Source organism: Apteryx rowi, unplaced genomic scaffold (genome assembly GCF_003343035.1).
Source record: "Apteryx rowi isolate R43461 unplaced genomic scaffold, aptRow1 scaffold_306, whole genome shotgun sequence".
In the NCBI taxonomy this organism is placed as follows: Eukaryota; Metazoa; Chordata; class Aves; order Apterygiformes; family Apterygidae; genus Apteryx; species Apteryx rowi.
The window spans coordinates 751,104-774,227 of record NW_020449486.1 but is presented as its reverse complement, the minus strand read 5'-3'; the positions used below and the strand labels follow the sequence as shown (position 1 = coordinate 774,227).

At 39.6% G+C, this 23,124-nt stretch overlaps 1 protein-coding gene across 2 annotated transcripts in view; it reads right to left on the bottom strand.

Annotated features, from left to right (window-relative positions):
• LOC112968203 (BMP/retinoic acid-inducible neural-specific protein 3) overlaps positions 1-23,124 on the bottom strand; it is a 192,019-nt gene that overhangs the window by 25,314 nt on the left and 143,581 nt on the right. For both annotated transcript variants that reach the window (XM_026070185.1, XM_026070186.1), the window contains one exon: positions 10,833-11,055. In XM_026070185.1, the coding sequence (XP_025925970.1) occupies positions 10,833-11,055 (223 nt within the window). The remainder of the gene's footprint in view (positions 1-10,832; positions 11,056-23,124) is intronic.

Genomic DNA, 23,124 nt, shown 5'->3' with positions numbered 1-23,124 from the left:
CATATTCAGTTTTAGGATGTGGAGACTGCTGTATAACTTTGAGGCACTGGTCAAACTTTGAATGTAGAGGATGGAAAAATGATAGGAAGGGAACTTTGCTTTCATTTCAGTGGTTGTTTTAAGGCCCTGATCTGCTTCACTTGCTGAAGAAATACAACTTAATTTGCATTATCTCAGCCTGAAGCTTTTCTGTTCCCTGCCTAACAAAAGACTGTAAAATAGATTTTTAAAAGAATTCTATTGATAGCACAGTGCTTTGTGCTCATTTTTGGTGGTGTTTTATGGCACCTTTCCAAAATAATATAAATATCTGGAAATATCTGGAAAAGCATGYGCAAACGTGAGACTATGCCTTTTGTACGCTACCATCTTCCTAAAAGGAGTAAACAGAAAAGTTTCAATAATAAAGAAAAAAATATGTTTTTTTTCCAGAATTGTACAAAACAGATTGGTTCTGAGAACGCAATTTTAATTCTCAAGGCCTTTACCTGTAACCCAGCTTTGCATGTGAATATGATAATGAGTTCTTCAYGGACTATAAATGTGCACAGCAGTTAATGAGTGCACTGAAGATTAACGTGTCTAAGGGGTACCGTCTGTCACTCACTGTATTGTCTACTTTCTTGTTTGGTAGGTGGTCGAAGAAGCAAATGATGCTATTCCAGGTGAAGTAACTTGGTCAACTGCCATAAGGATGGTAGACTCCACCTCCACATTACAGTGAGCGTGTGAAATTTTATATAACTCTAATATTCCCCTGAGTAAGAGATGATAATCTGTTGCTTATTAAGTACCTGGAATATCTTTTTGAGATACTAAAAGATCCAAGTTATAGATAGTTAGATTGGGAACAAGGTTTTGTCTCTCCAGATGTTATCTCATACCAGACATGGTATGAGATAATCCGCCTTCCTTTTTTTTTTTTTTTTTGTTTTCATGATTCCAAAAATGAACCAGTGACACTTTTTTTCTAGTGTTCCTGGCCATAAATGACTCTACTCTTGAGAGTATCCATAGCAATTGTGCACAAACTATATTCTTATCTAGCAGTTCAATTTCAGAGAACTTAGATGTCTCCCGTCTCTTCCCACTACTTCAATATGCACCTTATTCCCTCCATTTCTTTTACTCTGTTCTCATTAAGAGCGTATCAGAAAATATGGAGAAAATATGCCAAAAATCAATATTTTTTTGGTTTATAAAAGACATTGCAGGCTATAAATGAGAAAGAATGACAAACTTTAAAAGACATGCAAAAATACCCTTTAGAAACTGGTAAATTAGAATTGATTTCTTGCTTTGCCTCACTTGTGGAAGAAAGAGGTAGTAACAAATGGCAATTTTGGATAAGTTTTATTCATAGTCATATCTGTCCACATTGGCCAGATAGGATATTTGTTCCTAGAACTATGTCATTTGGAGGAATAAAAGAGAGAATGGAATTGGTGCATTCTGCATGTTGGCATCAGAGCATTTTTTTGAAAACAACAACAAAAGAGTAGACACGAGAGAGTATGAAATATTGAGAACCAGGCTTGCAGTACTTTTTCGAGCATTTTTCAAAATGAAAAAATTGAAAACTCACCATCCGCAGGACTGAAGCTATCCAGTCTTCAAATTAATCTAAAGACAAGGTTATATATAATATGTCTTTAGCTAAGATGACCTGAGGCACAATCCAGAAGGCTAAATTCTAGCATTTGATGTCCCCTCRAATATCTAATATCTCTCTTTCTGCGTGAACTATTAGAGTAAATTGCATAAATTTAACACAGGTGGGAAATAAGACACTTGTGTGTGTCTGTATCTATGTCAACGCATATATCGCAGTGCTTTGACTTGTTTAATTGAGAAGATCTTCTGATTCAGAAAAAAGGAAAACAGGCTAGAAAAGCCTGTTTTCAGGGCTTTCACAGACATGACCTGACAAGCAGAGACCTCTTTGTCAACATGAGGCATCAGCGATGAAAGGTTTTGCCTGAAACATGGATCTGCATGGCAATATTCCTCCCCCCACCCTCAAAGTCGACCTTCATCTTCCCTTTCATTCTGCAGGCACRTCAAAGCTTTTCTTGTGCTTTGCATTAATACTACCCTTCCCACAGGGGAGGCACATTTTGCCTTTAAATAGCACAGCCCAGAAAGGCATTTGTGTTAGAGCGATTCATCCCGGCCCTGCCTGGGGCTGGGGCCCCGCTGTGATGTGTGCTGCACAAACGCCTGGTGAGAGACAGCCTGGGTACTCGCCTAAAGAAACACCATAGGCAAAAGAGAGCATGAGAGACATGGTATGGTCAGCCTGGTTGTACTGTGAGGAGCACAGATGGAGGGACTTTGGTGACTCTGCAGAAGACATCTATTCCACTGCCAGAGAATGAACATCAAAGAGCCTTCTTTCTTATTTTAGGTCTCTTTCCTCTCACCTTAAAGCTGATAGATGATAAAAGACATGCCCATTTGGTACATTTTATACTATTCTGAATCAGATAAAGCATTTTCCAAATACCCTCTCATTCCATAGATGAAATCTGGAAGATACTGGAGCTTTCTGGACTTGGGAACAGCCTGAAGGCCAGGATGCTCCAAGATCCAATAGCTCATGAATGTGTCCTCACGTGACCTCAAGCTGAACTTGTGGGGTACATTGTTATGACCCTCGATGGTGTGGGAGGGTACCATCCAGAAAGGATCCTGGCCATCATGTCACGTCATGACCACAAAGACAGATGGACATCAGCCCAAAAGCAAACAGAAGTTGCCAAGCCCAGGAAAGTGTGCCAGGAGCTGTCCACATGTCAAGCAGTTATTTTAAAGTGCAGGCTTGCAAGCCTTGTGAGTCCCCACAGTGTTGGCTCTGATGCTGTTCCTGCAAGTAATTCACGTGGCTAGGCGATTAAGATAGCCTTAAATTTGGCCTGAGGGAAGGTCCTTCACAGCAATTTGGTCACAGTGAAAACTAAAAGGCTGAGAGCAAATCCCTCAGTACCCTGGATCTCCACGGAGGAGCAAGTGGGCCCAATAGTGTTCCTTTCTAGGGCTTTTCTTTTTTGATACTGCATGTATAAAACCCAGAATCTTATTTTAACTTACATCTATTTTATTGTCTTCATATTTTCAGGCTCCACAACTGACTGCACTGACTGCATTACAAAATTTGTCTGGGAGAAACATGGAAGTTCAGGCATTTGGGTTGGAGTCAGCAAGGGATTTGGCAAGTTGGAAAAGCACAGAGGCAATCAGTAGTGGAAGAGATGTGTTAGCAGAGCTGCAAAAAGTAGTTAAGGTGGATACTGTTTCACGAGGATAAAGAGAAACTGGAGCCCAGCTTTCCTTTTCTTCGTACCAGGACTGTAAAGAGGAAATTTGTCTTCCAAAGGAATTTGGGGKTTCTGTTCGTGGGGTCCTGCTGCCCTTAGAAAAGAACCTGCAAGAAAGAGATGGGCACTAAAACTGTCAATGCATGCATCAGTCTTCCTTGAACCATCTTCTGCCATTGCACTTTTGGATACTGCCACCTTTGAGCTGTTGTCTAAGATACTGAGGTCTGAACGCCCAGCAGGAGTACATTGGCATAGGTCCTTTCAGATGCTATGACAGATGCTGCCCAAGAATTGCTCTTTTATTTTGTCACATGAAGTTGTATTGTTCGGAGACTAGCTATACTCAGATCTGATTGCTAAAGCATTAACTAGTATTAGAGTATTCTTGCAGTGATGAATACCCCGTATGTGGCTCCAGTCCACATGTTGCCCCCAAGGCAGGCATGGAAGCAGACATCAGCCTGCTCTGGGACATTAATATAACCTGTCTACTAGTTTCACAGGACTTTATGAGATGGTGAAGTTACTTTTTTCTAATGTTGCTATTCATCAAAAAAATCAAAAGCGGAGCTATCAGGAGGCTGGATTTTTTCTCCTGTATAACAAATGACCAATAATGACCTCTGTGAGGGTATAATAAAATGCTGCAAGATGAGAAAACCAAAATTCCTGGAGAGAAAATTTATAACAATTACAGACACTGAGAACAGTCTGCTCTTAAGTACAAACTAGCATTTGTATGAAAACACACCTGTACACAAGAGTTTATTTTAGATTGCCATTGTTATCAGAACCGTTATTTGCAAGCAAGCGTAGCATATTTTTATGTCTGTCACATTAGTTTTAAATAACTCTAATCTCCAGTCCAATTAAAGGTATCACCTCAAAGTGGATTATTTTATTTCCTTTGAGAAAAGATGGGGTCTTATTATTCAGTTTAGTAAAGCAGCCACCGCCAAACTGACCTTCATTTTATCTCCCACACTTTCATCTTATCACCTTCCTTTTATATTGCATGCAGCTTTCAGATGTGCACCTGGCGTATAAGATCAAATCAACGTTTCCACTGGAGGGGGGTCCTTTACGTTCACGCTTGCAAGTTCATTTTAACTCCCACATGCAGTATCTTAATGAAATGGCTCAAACCATATTTTTACAATTTGTGATTCAAAATGATGTACAATCTAGGGGCATTTTAATTTGTTCTTTCTGGGAGAAATTTTTATTTAGAAACATAACTATGATATGTTGTACTTTGAAAAGGAGAGCATTTTCTAAAAAAAGAAAAAGACAAGATATTGTTTTTTTAACACCTCTTGTTAAGAAGCACCATATACTTCAGTCCCAATCCATTCAAGTGAGCTTTTGCTTTTTTACACTGTCTTACTGCAAWGCAATTTTCATCTAGACTCCCTGTTTACCATCATTCCTGCAGTCTGCAAAGTGATGTGCAATTAGATTTTTTTTTCCTTACATCCAGTGCCACAAATGTGCCTTGAGAAGATAAATCTCTATTTGATGTACTGTGAAACTTCCATGTGTTGAACTTTGTGGCTTTCTCGGTGGGAGATTTTATTCCTTAGTAACTCTATGCCCATGAATCAATTATATTTAGAGTGACGCAATCTAAAGTGGAAGTAGCTGACAACCAGCTACGAGATGTAAGGAACTAATATCATGCAGTGTCTTGAGGGTGCAGGGCTGATCTGCCCTATCTCTTTTGGAGTATTTCCTTCTGAAGCATCCTGAAGAAAACAGGTCACAAGGCCTCAGTCTCCTGAGGGACCGCGGTATAGAGTCTAGAAAATGAATCAGATTTCTTAAATCTGTTTTTCTGCACACGGACTAAAGACAAGACTAAGGTACAAGCCCCTTCGCTGATGTGCTTTTACGGTATTCAGTTCCTGTTGCACTCTTTGGCCATCTGGGCTTTTTACTCGGTGAAATTCAGGAAAAAAGAGAAAAAGCGGAAAAAGGCAAATTCATGGCTCTTCCTCCTTTTACAGCAGTCCATGCTGCTTTTTGTAGGAAGCTCCAGAGTTAAGTTCTGTCCTCAGAAACCAGAATGATTTCTACAAATCTTATGTCTGATGCAGCCATTCACCGCCACAGCATGTTTCCTGGAGAATCCCCTTAGGAAGATAACGGCATGGTTCAAACATAAGGCTGGTGGGAATGGCTTTCTCTTTGTAGATAAGATTTGTTGACTAAACTCTTTTAAAAACTCATTAAATGTTTTAGGCTGTATTTGCCTTCTGCTTACACTACCCAAATCAGACACTTGAAAAAAAAAATCTGGTTCTGTCTATGGCCTGGCTAGTCCATTGGTATAACCCAAACTTGCTGTTTTATCCATTTTTTTCTGCTGCATCATATGACCCAAAGCRCCTTAGCCCCTTGCTGTAAATTGTATGGCAATATTAGACATTCAGTCCTTCTAAAATTCAAATGCTGACACTTTAGTCAAGATTACATGCTTTTGTGTGCAAATGTGGTACATGACTTTTAAAATTAAAATTCTTATTTACTTGAATGGTTTAGAATTCCTCAGTCGTGGTTTGTTGCAGCCGATTTCCATTTTGTTAACATGCCGAGGAAGACGTAATTTATTCCACTAGTTTATTGCTGTATTCACATTACGGTTCTCTTTCTTAATATTTTGTTTAGGCTTTTATTAAGTCACAAACCGTGCTGTTTAAATTTGGCCTCGAGTGATGCCTTTTCATTACAAAGGGATTTCAATTGCATGCAAATGAGGTTCGTACATATAGCAGACATATCCTGCACCGAGTGCATTCAGTCAAATGGATAACGTCAGCCAAGGAACCAATTTGCACACAGAAGAAGGAGGAAACTAAGTGCCTAAGCCCGCACTTTTTAAGGAATAAGTGAAAGCTGCTCTCTATGTTCAATGTCTTTCAGCGTTTGGGTATTAAATCCATGCATGGGAAATCGTTGCCATACTTGTGGAAAAATATACAGAAAGGTGCAGACTCTCTTTCTCCTCCGGCGTGATTTAGATTTGTTTTGCACTCTTTAGCAACGATCTTGCAGTGTTCTCATTTTTTTCCCTCCATAATTTGGAAGGATGTAAGTACCCGCTCTATTCAGCTGACTCACGTCAGACGTTCATCGATACCGATTAACCGGTAGGATCAGGTCTTCTGTTTCTGTGATTTTCAGCATACAGGCATCACACGTGAAAAGAAACCTTGCTGCTGCGTTAAGCAAAGCAGAAACAAAACCCAGCTTTCCCTCCCCAGAACCCAGCGGCAAACGTACGACCTCAACTTTGCCTGCTGTTTTACCTTTTCCCATGGCCATAAGTGGGCCCGATATGGACTATTAAAATACGCTGCCTATTAAGGACAGCATATCTTTATTCCTTTCGCATAGTTTGTCTCTGAAAAATAGCAACCCTGGTGACCGTAGCTCACCGTGAAGCATTCTTTCCCAGAAAATCAAGGAATTGGGTTATTTTTTAATAAAGGTTAACTCCACTTGTTCCAGCTACTTGCAAAAACATGGGCTTGTTTATACCTCTGGGATACACCTTTTTAGCCTGGTCAGTTGATGGCTTGGTTAAGCAAATTTTAATAGCCTACAGTGTTTCTGATGATAGGAAAAAGATTTTTATCGTTTGATGGGCAGAACCCCAACTACTTCCAGCTCTTCTTTTCTTACACATCCTTACGCCTCTCTGCGTAGCCAGTAATACCAAAGAGAAGTATAGGACTTGAATCTTTAGTTGACTTATAGCTCATTAATACCAGGATCACTGCTTATTGCAAAGATACCTTTAGTTAATATACGGGATATTAGCCAATATGCTTTGCAGATGCCCAAGTGTCAGGGAAATTAAATTTTAGGAATGTAAGGAATACAGGATTATGATTTTAATAAATGTTTTCCGCTGTTCATTTAGTCTTCAAATTAGCCAGTTCATTTGCGTTTGCTCTCCTGAAAAGAATTACTAAAAAAGATGACAAAATTAGTATCAAGAGGTCAAGCTTTGTTTTTTTTTCTTTATCTCTAGAAATGGAAAACTGTATTATTTTGTAGCTGCTACATAGAACATGGGAACACATTATCTACATAGTGATTTCTGTGTTCCTTGTTGCTTTTGAATTTTTGGTCCATATTTTTCTTTGAACATAGACAGCCAGTAAATACTTCACTGCTTACAGAAAGTGTATTGACAAATTCAGGTGATTTTTTTAAAGTTACGCTGAACACTGCCATAATAGTTTATAATGGAAATCAACGGACTTTTGAAGTATCTTGGCATGATGTGACTTTCAGGAAAAGGAAGAATGGGCCATTTCATGTCAGTGAAAGAAAGCTGAAAATCTGGGAAGAACATCTGGAACTTGAAAAGATTTGCAATGAACAGAATAAAATAAAAATAGTAATCCTGTTCCCGTCCCCAGTGTGTACCAAAGTGTTGCAGTAAATAAGACATTGTTCTGATTGCTAGTGCAGACTGAAAGAAAACTATTTATTCATTTTTCTGGTTGAACAATATAAACTGTGTTTAAGAAGGAGATACAGGAATGTAGTTTCTTTAATGTGCAAGTTAATTCACTCTTTTCTACTAAGAACAATGATGCTAGGAGAGCATTCAGTGCCATTTTGGTTCAAGGATTAGAAAAGATATAAATGTAATTTAGTCCTATGACTATTAAGTGGCTTGGTTCTTCTCTTTGGGAAATTTGGAAAAAGTCCCAGGCGATTCTGCTTGGCTGTTTAATTGAATCCCCTTTATAAAAATGCAGCAACGATTTGTTTCATGTTCAGGAACAAACTTCCGAGGCCAGAGAAATGAGACAGGTATTTTCAGTAACGAAGTATAACCTTGCCAGCATGCAGGAGCTCCTTCAGGTGTGACAAAATGATTCCTGGCAGACCACAGAGACAAATCCCTATAAAACGCCGTCTCACAGAAAGTTTTCATGAATTATAATAAACTTTTGGAACATGCCTCCCAGCTTCCTAAAAAGCTCTCAGGTTTAACATTTCCCTTGAAAAATCCTTTGTACAGATCACCTGGTGCCTTATGAAATGCAGTGCGAAATTAGCACATTTTGGGCTCACTGCCAACACCATGGCCATTACTAAAACCCGAAACATTGGTTCTTCTATATCTGAGCAGATAGGTACCCACCAAATGCAGTCTACAGTAGTATTTATCTCTCTAATAACATTCTAAGGATCTCTTTCCATAATAAAATCCCCCCCTGGTTCTCAACAGCAGGGCCCAAGCACAAACCCAGACGAGTTTAGAAATCCTTTGGAAAGCAGTCCATTTTGTTCAAATTCTTCCTCCTTATTTCTTTGGAGCCTATTGGCAAATGCAATTATGAATTTTGCTTTTACTTCTGCCTTCCCTTAAACACGAGCACTTTTAGTAGTCGGTTTTGGTTCTAACCGTTAGTCCACCAGGTTTCTTTCAAAATGTCCAGTTTTACAGCCTGAGCAATAATTCATGTTTCTCCATTGCATTGCGCAGATTTCTGGTATTTATTTGTATACTTGCATGTTAGCAGTTCCTTACTGATAAATTCAGCACCCTCTGGGCATGGTTTCCTTACTAAAAGTACTTGGATAGCATTCTGTGAATACCTGTGCTTACTTTCTCCTTGCTATCCATCTTTTGCCCACTGATATTCCTTTCTCCATGCCCGTATCTTCAGCTATCAGGTTTTTCCTAACTGGGTTTGGAAATTAAGCGAGTCTCTCTTGACCTTTTCCTCTCACTTCTCAGTATAAAGCTCCCCCTCTCAGCCCTAAAAGCCATGATGCCAGAAGGCGATTTTCCCAGGTAGGCGGGTGGGAGTCGTCCTTTGAAAACGCTCACTATCAGCAGGTGCATCCCACCAGCTAAGTATTCCCAAAGCCGCCTTGAGCACTGATCTCCGAAACACCTACTGATCGTCATATATCATCACATGTCCAGTCTCCTTCTGTACAGATGCGGAAAAGAAATTTAGGGCAGTCACTAAAAGCTGATATAATTATCTTGAGAATAAGTTATGAATTTCCTGCGTTAGCAATGCATTGCAAAGTCAAACTGTCCTAAAAGTTTAGCACAACTCCCTGCAAACTCATTGCTAGTAACATTTATTATTAATGAATAAACCATGAGCTCACAAGTTCTGAATTTGAAAAAGAAGAAAAAAAAGAAAAGCCCTTCACATAACAAAACCAAGAGTGAGGTGCTTTGATCAATGATTTCAATTGATCTTTGCTTTTTATACCTCAGTTCGTCTGTACCCTATCATTGTTATTACTGATGGCTACCAAACACAGCCCCAAAAGCCCATGATGATTAATTTGGAAGAAATGGTTATTTCAAATTTTGGTTAATGAACATTTAAGAGCATATCACTGGTGGAAACGGGGGTCTTGCTAGATCGTTCACGTTGAATAATTTCCGTGGCACAATGCTCATTCTCACAGGTCATACCCAAGAAACGCAGGAGATGATGCCAAAGCATTGCAATTACTACGTATTCTTTCTTACTGGAATGCTTTTGAATCACAAAATGACCCCAAAGGTGAAAAATGTGATTTTTGTTTCAACTAGCAGATCACAAAGCAGAGTACAGTATGTAGAAAAGGGAAGGCGGGAGAGCCATAATTTGGCTATCTCCTTCTGAAGGAGAAATTGGAAGCATTGGCTATGTGCAACCAAAAGACAGAGGAAAATTGGTGGACCCTTAGCTTGTAATAGCACAGTTGGAAGAAAGGGAGATTAAAGTACCCTTGGCAATTCTGGAATACTCAACCTAAACTAGGTTTCCGTAAAACCTACTGAAATACGTGCTTAATTCAGGAGTCCCTGGATCGAACTCATGATGCTTGTTTACGAGATCAGAAGAATAATCTCCTGCAAAACTCATGCATTTCTGATTTACTCTGGTGTCATTCCACTAATTTCAATAAAGTGACTTTTGATCCACAATCAACAGTAACCACTTTACATTAATATAGGCCTGACCAGCTACCTTGCAGGATCTCTCTGTTTCTAGGCAGGACAAAAACACTTCTCTTTTCTTTCCTAAGGCATCTTTTCAAATTTAATTCAGATCTGACAAGTGAGACAAGAAATCAATAGTATGTAGTACATACTGTATAATGATCTGGAAAGTTCTTAAAATAGCCGTGCTTGCTTCAGAATAGGTACTCAGTATGCTGTATACAGTTATTTGGCACCGTGGCCATTGGCCAAGCTCTGCGGAAAATGCAGTTCTGCAAAACAGGGGCAGACCAAGCAAGGGATGAACGTATATGCTCATGCTACTTTTGAGCTGCCGCACATAATCCACCATGATACATAAATCAGGTCTTGTTTTAATCTCTCCCAACCCAGTTAGGAAACCATGAGCAGAACAATATTGAAGGCTGTGATTATTTAACTACGACAAGTGTAAAGGTTGTGTACTCCACCCATCCTATATACTGTACATACAACCACATCCATGTACTGAAGGTTTTCATAGCCTTTCTTACCTCTGCCTTGGCATGCGGATGAGCGGTTGTTTATGGCATCTCTTACTGAGGCCAAAGAGCTTGTGGACAATCTTCTGCGCTTTGAGGAAGAGCTGCTTCATGCTGTTTTCGAGTTGCTCGTAGCGACGCTGAAAGTTGGAATCCATTGTCCACAGATGCATTACAGTGGATGTGTTGAGGAAATAGTTCATGGGCAGCCTCTTCATAAACAATTTGAATTCATCTGAAAAAATGGCAAAATTTAGTAAGCTTGAATTGTGGAGCCATGGTTATTGTTGCAGCAAAAAAAAAAAAAAAAAAAAAAGACAACTTCTTATCTTGTCGTTTGTGATCTTTTAAATTTTTTAAACTGGACTTTCTGATCGTTTTAAAGTAGAAAGGTGACTACATTGTCAATGGTAATATTAGAATAAAAACAGCAAAAGGAAATAATTATGTAGTTATTAAATTTAGAGTAAATATAAGCAATGGCTTGAGAACATAAAGACTAAATGAGATTCAGTGTTACTTACCTTCAAATCTAGGATCTGATGTGAAGACACTTAAAGATCAACATATATGGATTCATTTGGAAAGGATGAGAAACTATCTTTAAGGAAGTATATTCCAATACTTGAGAAATTCAAGTAAGGGTGTGAGTTTACAGGCCAGCAGTCCTTTAGACATGTTATTTCACCTGAGATGAGCCATTTAGGGTCAGACTTCCAGAAGTATTTGGAATTAAAGTGGAGTTTTTCAAAGCACTTTATGGTACTTTAACACTCCAGAAATGCACCTCTTAACTTCTTTTTGACTTTTGTCCTGATCTCTAAAGTGGAAAAAAAATTCTTAAATCACAAGATCATTGTAATGATGAATACCCTAAACTTCGTGGTTCATTCTGGTAGTACGGTTTGCATAAGATATACAGACTGRATCTTATTAAAAGAATTGTATTAATCAATGAATCTATTCTCATGAGCAGGATAATTTACACACTGATTTATAAGTTTTGGACCTAAATAAACTTTCCTTCAAAAGGACTTTAATTAATGGAAAATGGAGAAAACGAAGAACCTGCTTGAATGCATGTGTTTATCCTCTTCTTTCTTGTTTCCCTATCGCAGTACCTTTTCCTGTCTGCCCTCCTTCCCACTGCTGTCCTCCCACCCTTCGCACTCCAGTTTTTTCTTTCAGCTTGTTCCCGCAGCGAAGTGCCTTATCCATCATTTTGGCTTTCACCCTGCCAGATGCTCCTTTTGGGGAGTCTGCACTTCAGCAGACTATGTAAATGCAACGATCTCACAGGCTGAAGCAGTCTTCTGCTTCAAACTAGAGCCGGTCATAATTTTTACTGTTGCTCCAATTTTGTTTTTTTTGTGGGAGATGGTGGCTTGGGAAAAGTGTCTACTGCCATAGAAGAGTACTCCGGTTTCAGCAATTCAAGCAGTATGGCCATTGTGTTTATAAGGTTTTTAGTTTTACCTTTTTTAATGGAATATTTTATAGGAAAAAAATGGAAAAAAAGTTTTCTTTTTTGGGGCTGAAAAGAAAGATCTTTTCTAAATGAGCCTCCTCCCCATCCTGGTGGACATGGGGCCATGACAAAACAGAACAGCCACATTTTGGCATAGCATTTTCTGCGATGGATCAGAGAAGAGCAATGGTATGGAAAGCTCTTCTGAAAGGCACAGAACGAAAGGTAAGAGGCAGAGATTATTTATTTAAAAAAGTGGTTTTAATAATTCACGGGGGAGGTCCTTGGTGATGTATTTTTCCTTCTTCTTTGAGAATTCACCCTCCGCTGTGCCACCCTTCAGGTGAGCGCCACTGCCCCCTGCCCTCCCTAGGTGCACATGAAGCGGCAGAGGAAAGGAGCTGTTTGCTTGTTTTGGAAAGTATCTGGAACCCAATTCTCATCCTTTGCTTTTTTTTTCCTTTCCCCTAATTTTGTCCAAGTTGGGTGTTACCCTCCATCCAAAAAGAGTAAGTGTCTGTTCCTGGTTTTGTACCTTCATCATTTGGATTTATAGAAGCATTTCACAAATTCTGGGTTACCAGATGACCAACTCTATGAGCCTTGGTGGTGTTTTGGGAGAACTAACTTCCTGTTCTCCCTTTACCAAGCGACAAAGCGACAATGACTTCTTTGTCTCACACCTCAACACCTAGTGTGAGAGAGGGTTAAGGCTGGCTGGTTTGAAGGAGGCACAGGCTCAGGGGCTTGGCTTCAAAGCCCGAAGACTGCATTTTCAAATTTAGCAAAACAGCAGTTAAAAAAAAAAAAAAGGGAAAGCAAATGAAAGGCAAATAGGGTTAAGTGAACTGTCAAAATATGTCCTTTGGCAAAGCTCAGCTCTGCAGTTTGTGTAAATCGGTCAAGCTCTACTGACTTCAGAGGAACGTGCTAATACACCTAGGGAGGATCACATCCAAGAGTCACGTTCCTGACTACCTGTTTTAACCACTAACTTCTCATTTCCCTTCTGTTCTTCTGAAACACTAGTATATTCGYTTAAAATCAGTTTCATGATGCCAAAAAAAAACAACAAAAGAAAAATCAGAGGAGAGCATATACTCATAATGTGCCTTTTCTGTTTTCATATTGCTATAATAACTTATTTAAGAAACATTGGCTGTTTGCTGTCCTTTGCACAATGGCAATAAGCTCCGCAGCTGACAACTAATCAGATGCAGTGTTTAGAAGTGATAAGGAGGGTAACTTGCAATGCAAAAACATTTCCAATAAGAAAATGCTTCTTTTTTCCCCAGTAATAAACATCAACTTTGACTATCCCTGGGTTCTGTATGAACATGCTAATGAGCACCACAGTGTAGGTAAAACAGAGACAGAGATAAAATGAGCATGGTTACATAGTGCCTTCTGCAAAAAAGGGAAGAAAAGATAATGTCCTCATATCTTAAACAGACACATTTCATGATCTGTGAAACTACAACATGAACTCCTACCATTCAGAGATGATTAAACTATTACACTCTAATCAACATATTATACCAGCCATTCCTGAGGTTTAACACCCTTCAGTACTACAGTGCTGGGGGCCATAGAAACTGATACTCTTAAAACATGATATTTGATATCAGGTATGTTATATAATTTCAGCACTTCTTAATTTATTTTCAGATTGGTAGCTATCAATCAGGTGCACATGCAATGCAATTTTTCATATTGCTTACTAACTTCAAATGATGGAAAAGTGCAAAATAAATTCTATGCATTGACTGATCAAGCAAGTTTATTTAACTGTTTTTCTAGATGGTCATGCCTGATTTTCACTTCTGAATTTCTTCAAGCTAAGGCTTCCTTCAGTATTAGTGGTGTCCGGTGATTGACGCAGCAAACCATAATTCAGTGGTAAAGAATAACCATAAAATATGACAATGGAGGCAAACATCATTGCTGAAATCATATGAATATCAGACATATTTAGGGTGTAATAAATACCTAGGGCTACTTAACTTGTAACTTGGATTCTAAACGTTATTTGGCATCAGAGCAGGGTACACTGCTGGATACGCTGATTAGCATTCTGCAGGCAGAGCTAGCGAAGGCCAGACTAACGCAGGAAGCTTCACCAGAAGATCTGAGAACATCCTGTTACAAGGAAAAGAAGGTGCCTGCTCTGCATGCTGGAGGAGACGAGGACCCCTGTGTCCTCCGTTCCAAATGCTGTGCATCTCCTTTATATCTGGAATTACCAGACCTACATATTCATCATACACTCTGGTTATCATTTCAGCTGTGGCTGAGTGCTTCTTGGAGCTCTTCCAAACTATCAAAATGTCACGCATTAGCTTGTTTCCCCAAGATCCATTCTAGAGTATCTTAGGAAGCATTTTGCAAATCAACAGACTTATATCAACTTAGAAATCCGATGCACTGGGTTGATAATGGTACTATAGGCTAAAATCTGACTGTGCAACGTAATACTGGCAATACTRTAACACATTGCATAATACCAGTTTCTTCTCCCATTTGCTTTAAACAGAGGTCCATGACTGAGCTTTTAAGTATGGTTCCTAAAATTRTCTTTCAGATAACAACCACTGTTTACCTGATCAGCATAGCAGAGATTATCTCTAGTCTATGGGGACAGGATCCAAGAACTTTCCTCCTCACAGCCCTAGGCACACTCTACGTGAAGGCTGGGAACTATCAGTCGCTCTGCAGTCAGGATAACATGAGCGGGAGGATATAAAACAATAGTTCACTCCACCTTTAAGCCACTACTTGTACTTAGGGATGTCTCAGTAATGTGCTAAGAACAAAATTCCTGTGTTCCTTGGTAAACAGGAAAATTCCAGTTTGGGGTGGATTTCTATCAATCAGAGGGAAAAAAATACAGATTTTTTTTTTTCTGTTGGTTCTGTATTATGGCTGAACGGAGTGACAGTACATGTGTACATGGGAAGAAATTAAGTGTGGGAACAATCTATATGCAGCTTAGGAGAAAGTAAAGCACACTCTACAATTGTACAGTAAGCAACAATTGGTGATATTTTAAGAAAAAAATTGTTTCACAAAAAAGAAAACCACAAAAAACGACAGCCTTCTCCTCAGCCTTTAGAACTGAGTGTAGCTGGAGAGCTGACCTTTCATTAACTTATATATTGTCATTTAATTTAATCTCATATTCCACCAAGCAATTTTACGTAAAATGAAATAATTTAATCTTACGACAGCAAACCTATTTTCTTGGGAGTTACAACATAATGTTTTAGCAAACATACATTCTTGTCTAATTGTGGATTACATCGCCTAACCTAAACCTAACTTTCATTTTTTAAATCAGTCTTGAAATGTGACAAAAAAAAAAAATCTGAGAAAAAACAGTCTGACAGTAAGTGAAAAAGTATTTTGCCCAGACAGTTTAAGAATCCCTTACTAATTGAAACATGAATCCATATTGACAACAGACTTTATATATAAAGAGATATATTTTCTAAAATGAATAAGAACTTAGACTGTAGCTATTTTTTTTCATTTTGAAACACTCAGTAGAAGTAGGTCTGGAGGAGAAAAATGCTTTTTATTTCACATTATCATGTCGAAATCTACCATTAGATAGCAATTGAAATGGTCTGTTTTGTCATTTCTCTAAATGATGCTTTAATGACACATTTTTCTTCTTTATTTATCTAAGAATGATAGTAATAAAAAGTCTTTGACAAACTTTGTCATGAATATAATGGTGTAAGTTCATTAGTTTGATTGACAGCGTTTGTGACACTTAAGCATTGTCTGTAAAATCTGTGCATCTGCCATTTATACATATATCTCTTCTTCCTATCAAGCTCCTCAACTTGTTTTAAATGTATTAGGATTCTGCCTTCACAGAAGAGTACAAAAATATAACTCTAGAACAGTACACGTGGAAAACATGTTCTGCTTTGGCATTAACAAAAGGTTAACAAGCAAGGACGTGATAGTATATGTCTGAACATAAAAATCGCAGCCTGTTCCTCCAGCCTGTCCAGGTCCCCCTTGGGTGGCAGCCCTCGAGCTATTGAGTGGTGGCCCCTGTCCTGCCCTCATTTCGGTATTGTCTGCAGTTCTGACAAAAGTGTACTGTAATGTCCTCCATGCCATTGATAAAGCTGTTAAATGTTAAATAGGGGAAGTCCCGGGAAAGACCCATGCGATGCTCCTTACTGGCCTCCAGGTAGGGTATAAGACCTATTAACTCTAGGCTCTGTCTCCCACAGTATGCAASTTAAGATGTTATGGTCTGGATGGAAGGACAGCTAGATAGGCAAAAAAAATCTGGTTGCCTGGTAGGGTTCCATGCCAAGGTAAACGACAGCTGTTGCTTTCCCCTCATCCACAAATAATTTTTTTGTCATAGAAGACAATCAGATTCCTTCCTGTGCCCAGAAATATGCTCCAAGAGGACTCGCTCCATGAGTTTCCCAGGGAACAAAGTGAAGCAGACCAGTCTGTAGTTCCCTGGATCATCCTTTTGGACTATTGTGAAGATAGGTGTAACATTTGGATTTCTCCAGTCTTCAGGGATCTTCCCCAATATCCATGACCTTTCAAGGATAACAGAGAACGGCCTTACAAGGACAACATCCAACTCTCTCGATATACCCTGTTGCATCCCATGGACTTGCATGGGTCAAGTTCTCTCAAGTAATCCCTGACTCAACCCTCATCCACTGCTGGTAGCTCTTCTCCTTGATTCCCTTCACTAAGCTCAGGGTTTGGGACACTTTGCCAGTGAAGACTGAGATAAAGAAGGCATCCTACCTTATCTGTTTATACAGACAAAGATAAATCACCAAATCACTTGCCCCATTCGGCAGTGGGCCCACATTTTCCTTGTTCATTCTTCCTCACTCCTCTCCAGATTCCGAACTTCACTATTTCATGGTCACTACGGCGTTTGATTATCACATCTCCAAACAGTACTTCCTTGTTAGAGAGTGGATCTAGCTGTGTATCAGTCTGGTTGACCTGTCCAAGACCAGTATAAAGAAGTTATCCCTGACATCCTTTGCAAATGTCCTTGCCCATTTGTGTCCCACCTGCTGGCCTTCCAGCAGATGTCGTGGAGATTAAAGGACCCCATGAGAGACAAGGTCTGTGCTCCAGAGACTTCTTCCACATATTTAAGGAACGCTTCATCCACTTCCTTGCCCTGATTGGGTGGTCTGTAACACATTCCTAGCGCAGTGTCACACTCGCTGGCCTCTCCTCTGACCAAGATCCACAAGCGCTAACCCAGATGTTGCCCATCCCATAGAAGAGCTCCATACATCCAAGCTCCTCCTTCACATGGAAGGCAACTGCCCTCCTTGTTGTCCCCGCCTGTCTTTCCTGATGAGCTTGTATCCAGYGCAGGACTCCAGTTGTGTGAGCTTTCCCACCCTGTCTCAGTTATTCTAACGATGCCGCAGCTCTGTGACTGCATACCAAGCTCTAGTTTCTCCTTCTCTTTTCCCAAGCTGTGTGCATTTGTGTAGACACACTTGAGGTCCGAGTTCATTTGCCTTGTTTTATCATTACTGAGATGTCTCTTGTTACTGCCACCCTGCAGCATCCACCCTATGCAAGCCTTTCCTTTACCTGGCAGGATTGAAAAGACACCTTCATGCCTTTGATCCTCACCCCCAAGCCATGTAATCACTCCTGATACACTCCCAGGTCTCCCCTGGCAGTATTGTTGGTGCCTATGTGAATGAGCAGGGGGTGCTAACAGTCTAAGATGAGCCAGAAGATCCTCACCAGCCTCTCCTCATCATCCTAGATCTGAGCCCCCAGCAAGCACCAAACCTCCCTAGACAGCAGATCTGGTCAGCAGAGGGGCACCAGGTACCATCCAGGTACCATCACGCCTTCCTCTCGGTGCTGACGTGTGGTTCAGGTTTGAGTGGCTCTGATGGCTCACCATACATGGTGTCCTCCCCCTCATCAGCTACCAGGGTGCTGAACCTATTTTGCAGTCATAGATCTGCTGGTGGAAAAGGAGTGGTCCAAACGCAGGTGTCTATGATAAGGTCTTTCCAGACTCCTGCCTGTGAGAGAAAAGACTACTTCAGGAATTGAAAGCTTCGGTTGTAGTTGCAGTTCAGTTGGTGTGGATTTTTTTTCCTTCTTGTCGAATTTTGCTAATCATTTGTCTAGACCTGATTTCAATAGCCCTCCCTTTGACACAATGAAAATTCCCTGACATAACAAGTCAAAATAAACAGATAGTATTTGATAAGGATCAACAGCCAGAGTCAACAAGAAATGTTCAAACTGAAAGCTTTGATTGGCCCTGAAAAACACTAAGGAAATACCTCTGGTAATGGCAACTATCTATTTACCTATAGAAAAGATGACRTACGGCATCAGAACAAGCCATCCAACCCTCCTCTGCCAATTTGCTAGACCTCTGTGCCTGTTTCAGTGCCGACCTTATCTGCTGATGCTGTAAATAAGCCTCCTATTTAATACAAATGCTGGTTTATTTTTGTTGTAGACCAGAAACTGGAGTGAAGACTACCAATTAATTTCRCACAAAAGCTAAGGAAAGCTGCTAAAGCCGTTCATTTCAGAACAAAGAAGGGTCTTAAGCAGAACTGTGCAGAGCATAGAAAATCCATTTCACGGAAGGATTTTTAGCATTCCGAAATTAGAATGCAATCCAAATCTTTTGAATTTCTCTGAAATTATCCAAATGTCTCAGGTTCCTCTGAAATCCTCTGAAAGGAACATTGTTTTCCTGGTTTACTTTGCTTTAAACCGATCAATGTTCTTCACCTTGGCAAAACAGAAATTTCACATTTTAATGTCGACCTCTAATTTTGTGTTATAATATAAAGTGTTATAAAGTAAGAAATGACAAAATGAAAAATCATTTCAAAAGGAAGGTCAGAGTGCTTTACTGTATTCTGTCAAAAAAACATTGTTTTGCAATTATTGAAGGTTTATTCTTGTTTTCCTTCAGAACAACTGCCTCAATATTTTGTAGTATTTTGTAGATCAATGTTTATCTCTTCTACCCTTCAGCTGTCTTTTCTGCTTAGCCTGAAAGTTCTTCAGGGAAGCAAGTGTCTCTTACTATATCTTTATAGAGTAGTTAGCAGAATAGACCCCAGATTTAATTGTTGCCATGTAATACAAATAATAATAATAAATTCACATGTGGCTCCAGGCAATGGCATCCTCCATGGAGTCCACAGTGATAGCTGCAATTAGTGTGAGGAGCAAGAGTTCGGATAGGAAAAACAGCACAATCCCCGATAGCTTATCACACTTTCACATAGCGGTACAGCATGTAAAAACCTTCCACTCTAATAATAAGACCTTGGTAATGTCACTCCTTTCCCATAACACTGCTTTTAATTGTAATCAGGGCAATAAATATTATAGCAAGTCAAATACCAGTGTCGGTTACAAATTGAAACCTCAAACCACAGAGCTAGTAGAATTGTAGTCTGAGGGAATAAAAAGCAATAGGACCAACGTTTTGAAGGGCTGGATAAGGCTGCTGTTCAATAAAGTGCTGCCGCAATATTGTGCAGACATTATTAAAGGGATTTATAAAAGATATATGGTTTTTAAAATAGCCCACCATGATTCACAAGCCTGGAGAAAACAAAGCACTAAAATGAACATATATTTGTTTTTATGTTGCAATGAATTTTAGTTGTTCATGATACATTACTTAATTTGTCAGAAGATGAAGCAGCTGCGTTCCAAGAAATACATGTCTGAAAATAATCCAATCCAAGGAAGCATAAGACTGCAGCTTGAAGCCACCTTATTTCTTCACAGAAAAGATAGTAAAGCTGAACTTTGCGTTTCTCTTCTGGCTAGCGTAAATTCTTGAGCTCTCCCTATAATTAAAACATTTGCTTTTCCAGAGCAAATGAACTCTCTTTTGAACTCTCTGAAGGACAAACTGCAGGAAGGAAATGAATGTGCTGTGAAAGATGCGGACTGCATATGAAGGAGGAGAGAAGCTCAACATTTAATCCTGGACAGGCTGTTTGAACTGGTACAATATGACTCCTTTGTAATACCCAGAGGAAGCAAATTATTCTGATTCTTGCACTGGGCAAGGTTTTTCTTTCTTTTTTTTTTTTTTTTGCAGTGAGGAACGCTGCAGACTGGGTTATCTCCTATAAATCCTAGGCTTTGCAAGGAGGAGAGAACGGGGTTGAGTATCCCAGTATGTGAAGGTAGGATTGGTGTGGAATGGAGATCCTCTGGTCTTTCATTAGTATATAGTTTCTTAGGGACTTCATTCAAATGTTACACTACAACTAATTTTACATATATAAATATGTATATATGCATTAGTTCTCTCTATAATTAATGCAATGAATGGCAAGCTTTTAAAGGGACAAGAGACCACAGATGCTCCTCTCACAAGACTTTGGCCTTCTTGGTGCACAGATAAAGAGGAAAACGTTGGAGAACTGCACATTCTAGTAAAGACAGAATATCTTCCTGCAAGCAAAGGATTAGTTCTGAAAGGCTGCTAGCCAGGAGATAATAATCTTCCTTCAACTCTGCTGAGAGCTGAAAGGACTCAGTTTTCTAGAATCAAGAAATGACTTGTTTCTTATTCTCAGTCTAAACATGACCTTGCCAGTGAGCTCTCTTTTCAGAAACCAGCAAGGCCAGACTCCAAGAGCTGTCTCTGTAAACCCCGACATTTGAAGGACATTCCCTTCATCCCATCAGGTATTCTTTCAGATGTGACTTTGCATCATTACGCTTTAAAAATGTTTGCATTCCTAGGCATCAGCTGGACATTCCTTGGAATTAGCTGCAAACTTTCATCTCTCTTGAAATTTATTTTTACTGAATTTTGGGTTATTTCAGAATTTTTTATTCCGTGAACCATCTGATCATTTCAGTTTTTATCTTGATATATATGTATGTCCCTGCAGCACAACCATTCTAATTTCTACTCAGTGTAGAGGTCAATTATTATTCTAGAGCAATGTAAATGTACATAATGCAGAGGACATATCATTATGTGCAGATTTAGACGTAACCTTTGTCACCCAGAAAGCTACCATATTTTTTCTTGGTCATGAAAGCATAAAAACCGTGTAGGGCAAAGAAACATGTAACCAGTCACAGAAGCATAGTTCGGGGAAGAGAATGAGTGAAAGCGAGAAGTGTTCTTGGAAAACACATTGAAGTAAATAATCAGTGTTAAGCTGTTAGAAGATTTAAGCAGCTATGAATCAGAAGAGACAATATTGCCCTAGAAGAAAAGAGAGGCCACGGAATGACATCGCTCTTAATAAAGAAAGTCCAAAGCTGCCAGAGCAGATTGGAATTCCACCAAGAATGAGGTTTTGTCGCCGGCTTTGAAGGGAATTACATTATGTCCTGCACACGGTGGACATAAGTAGAATTATATTAGATCAAGCCTTCTGCACCTCCTCTTTTATTACAATGTCATCGGGAGGCTTAAAGGGTCGGCGAATGCAGCACCTTGTAAAACTTGAGTAAGTTGATTTGCCAGGTGCTGCTTTTAGCAGGAGGCATATAATGCTTTTAGGTTTGAAATGGAGGTGATTATATCGACAGGATTGGCTGCACTTTCATTTTTGGAGCAGGGATTGGACAATTTAGACACTGGCTCTCCGAAGAACTTCTGCACATCCCACCTGTTCATTTTATTAGGACAGCAACACCTCCGCAGGGGTGAGGGGGAATATCGGCCGCAGAAGGAACGACAGCTTGGTATATCTGTACGTACTATCGATTATACCTCCTGACAACCACACGGGGAAGTTAATTACTGGGAGGCAAATTAACACCCTTGCAAGATAATAGAGAAAACAATAATTATATTAAGAACTCGGGAGGCTGAGGTTTTTTGGCTTCGAGCCTGAAGCTGTAAGAACATTTTAGAGAGAACCACTGCTCTACTGCTCAGGGGCAAACGGTTTTGAACCATATTGATTGAAGTCTTTATTCTCAGTGATTAAAAAGCACCTTCAACCGCCAGTGAATCTGTTCAGACTTTTCACAAGGAGTCTTTCAATTAAGATTTCAAACGAGACTCCCTTTGCATAGCAATTGGTCTACTCTGGTCAACAGAGAGGCCGACCACGCTAACCACATGACCTCTCCCTTCCTTCTGAATTAATGAAAACAAAGCTAGTTCAAGAAGGAGGTTAAGTTTGGTGTTTTTATAAACCGAAGATATCCTTCAGTATTCAGCCTTAATTCCAGGTTTCCTTTTCAAACTTAGCTACATCCATCTGAGTTAAAACCTGGTAACCAGAAAATCAGTAATATGTTATTGGACCCCTGTAAGGGAGAACTTCTAGTGGAAAATGTCTTCTCTGCAAATGGCAGCACGGGGCTCCAGATTTACTGGCTGCCTGTAATGCCAAATCAAATCTACTCATGTCACAATGTTATTTAAGACTTGGAATCTCAGCATGGGCTCTGAAAGTCAGTCTGGGCACTTTTCTTCTGTTACAACAGCAAGAAGTTTCTTCTGGGGAGACATAGCAACATCTATGTGTAATATGACATTTCCAAATTAAACCTGCAGCTCAGCTTCTGCCCTTGCACTCATTTTTAGTAATCTGAAACAGGTGCAAATGAGATATTTGGTACACGAACTATGTTTTAAAATGTCTTAGAATGTAGATTCTCAATTTTTTTTTTCTGTATACTAAAAGGATCACAGGGAACCCTACAAAAACCAAAGTAATTTTACCTAGTGATTAACCAAAGAAAGTCTGAAAAAAATTTAAAGCAAGATAAGCTGCACAGGAGTTACTGAGGATATTTTGGGGGCTTTAGGGTGGTTATTACTGATGA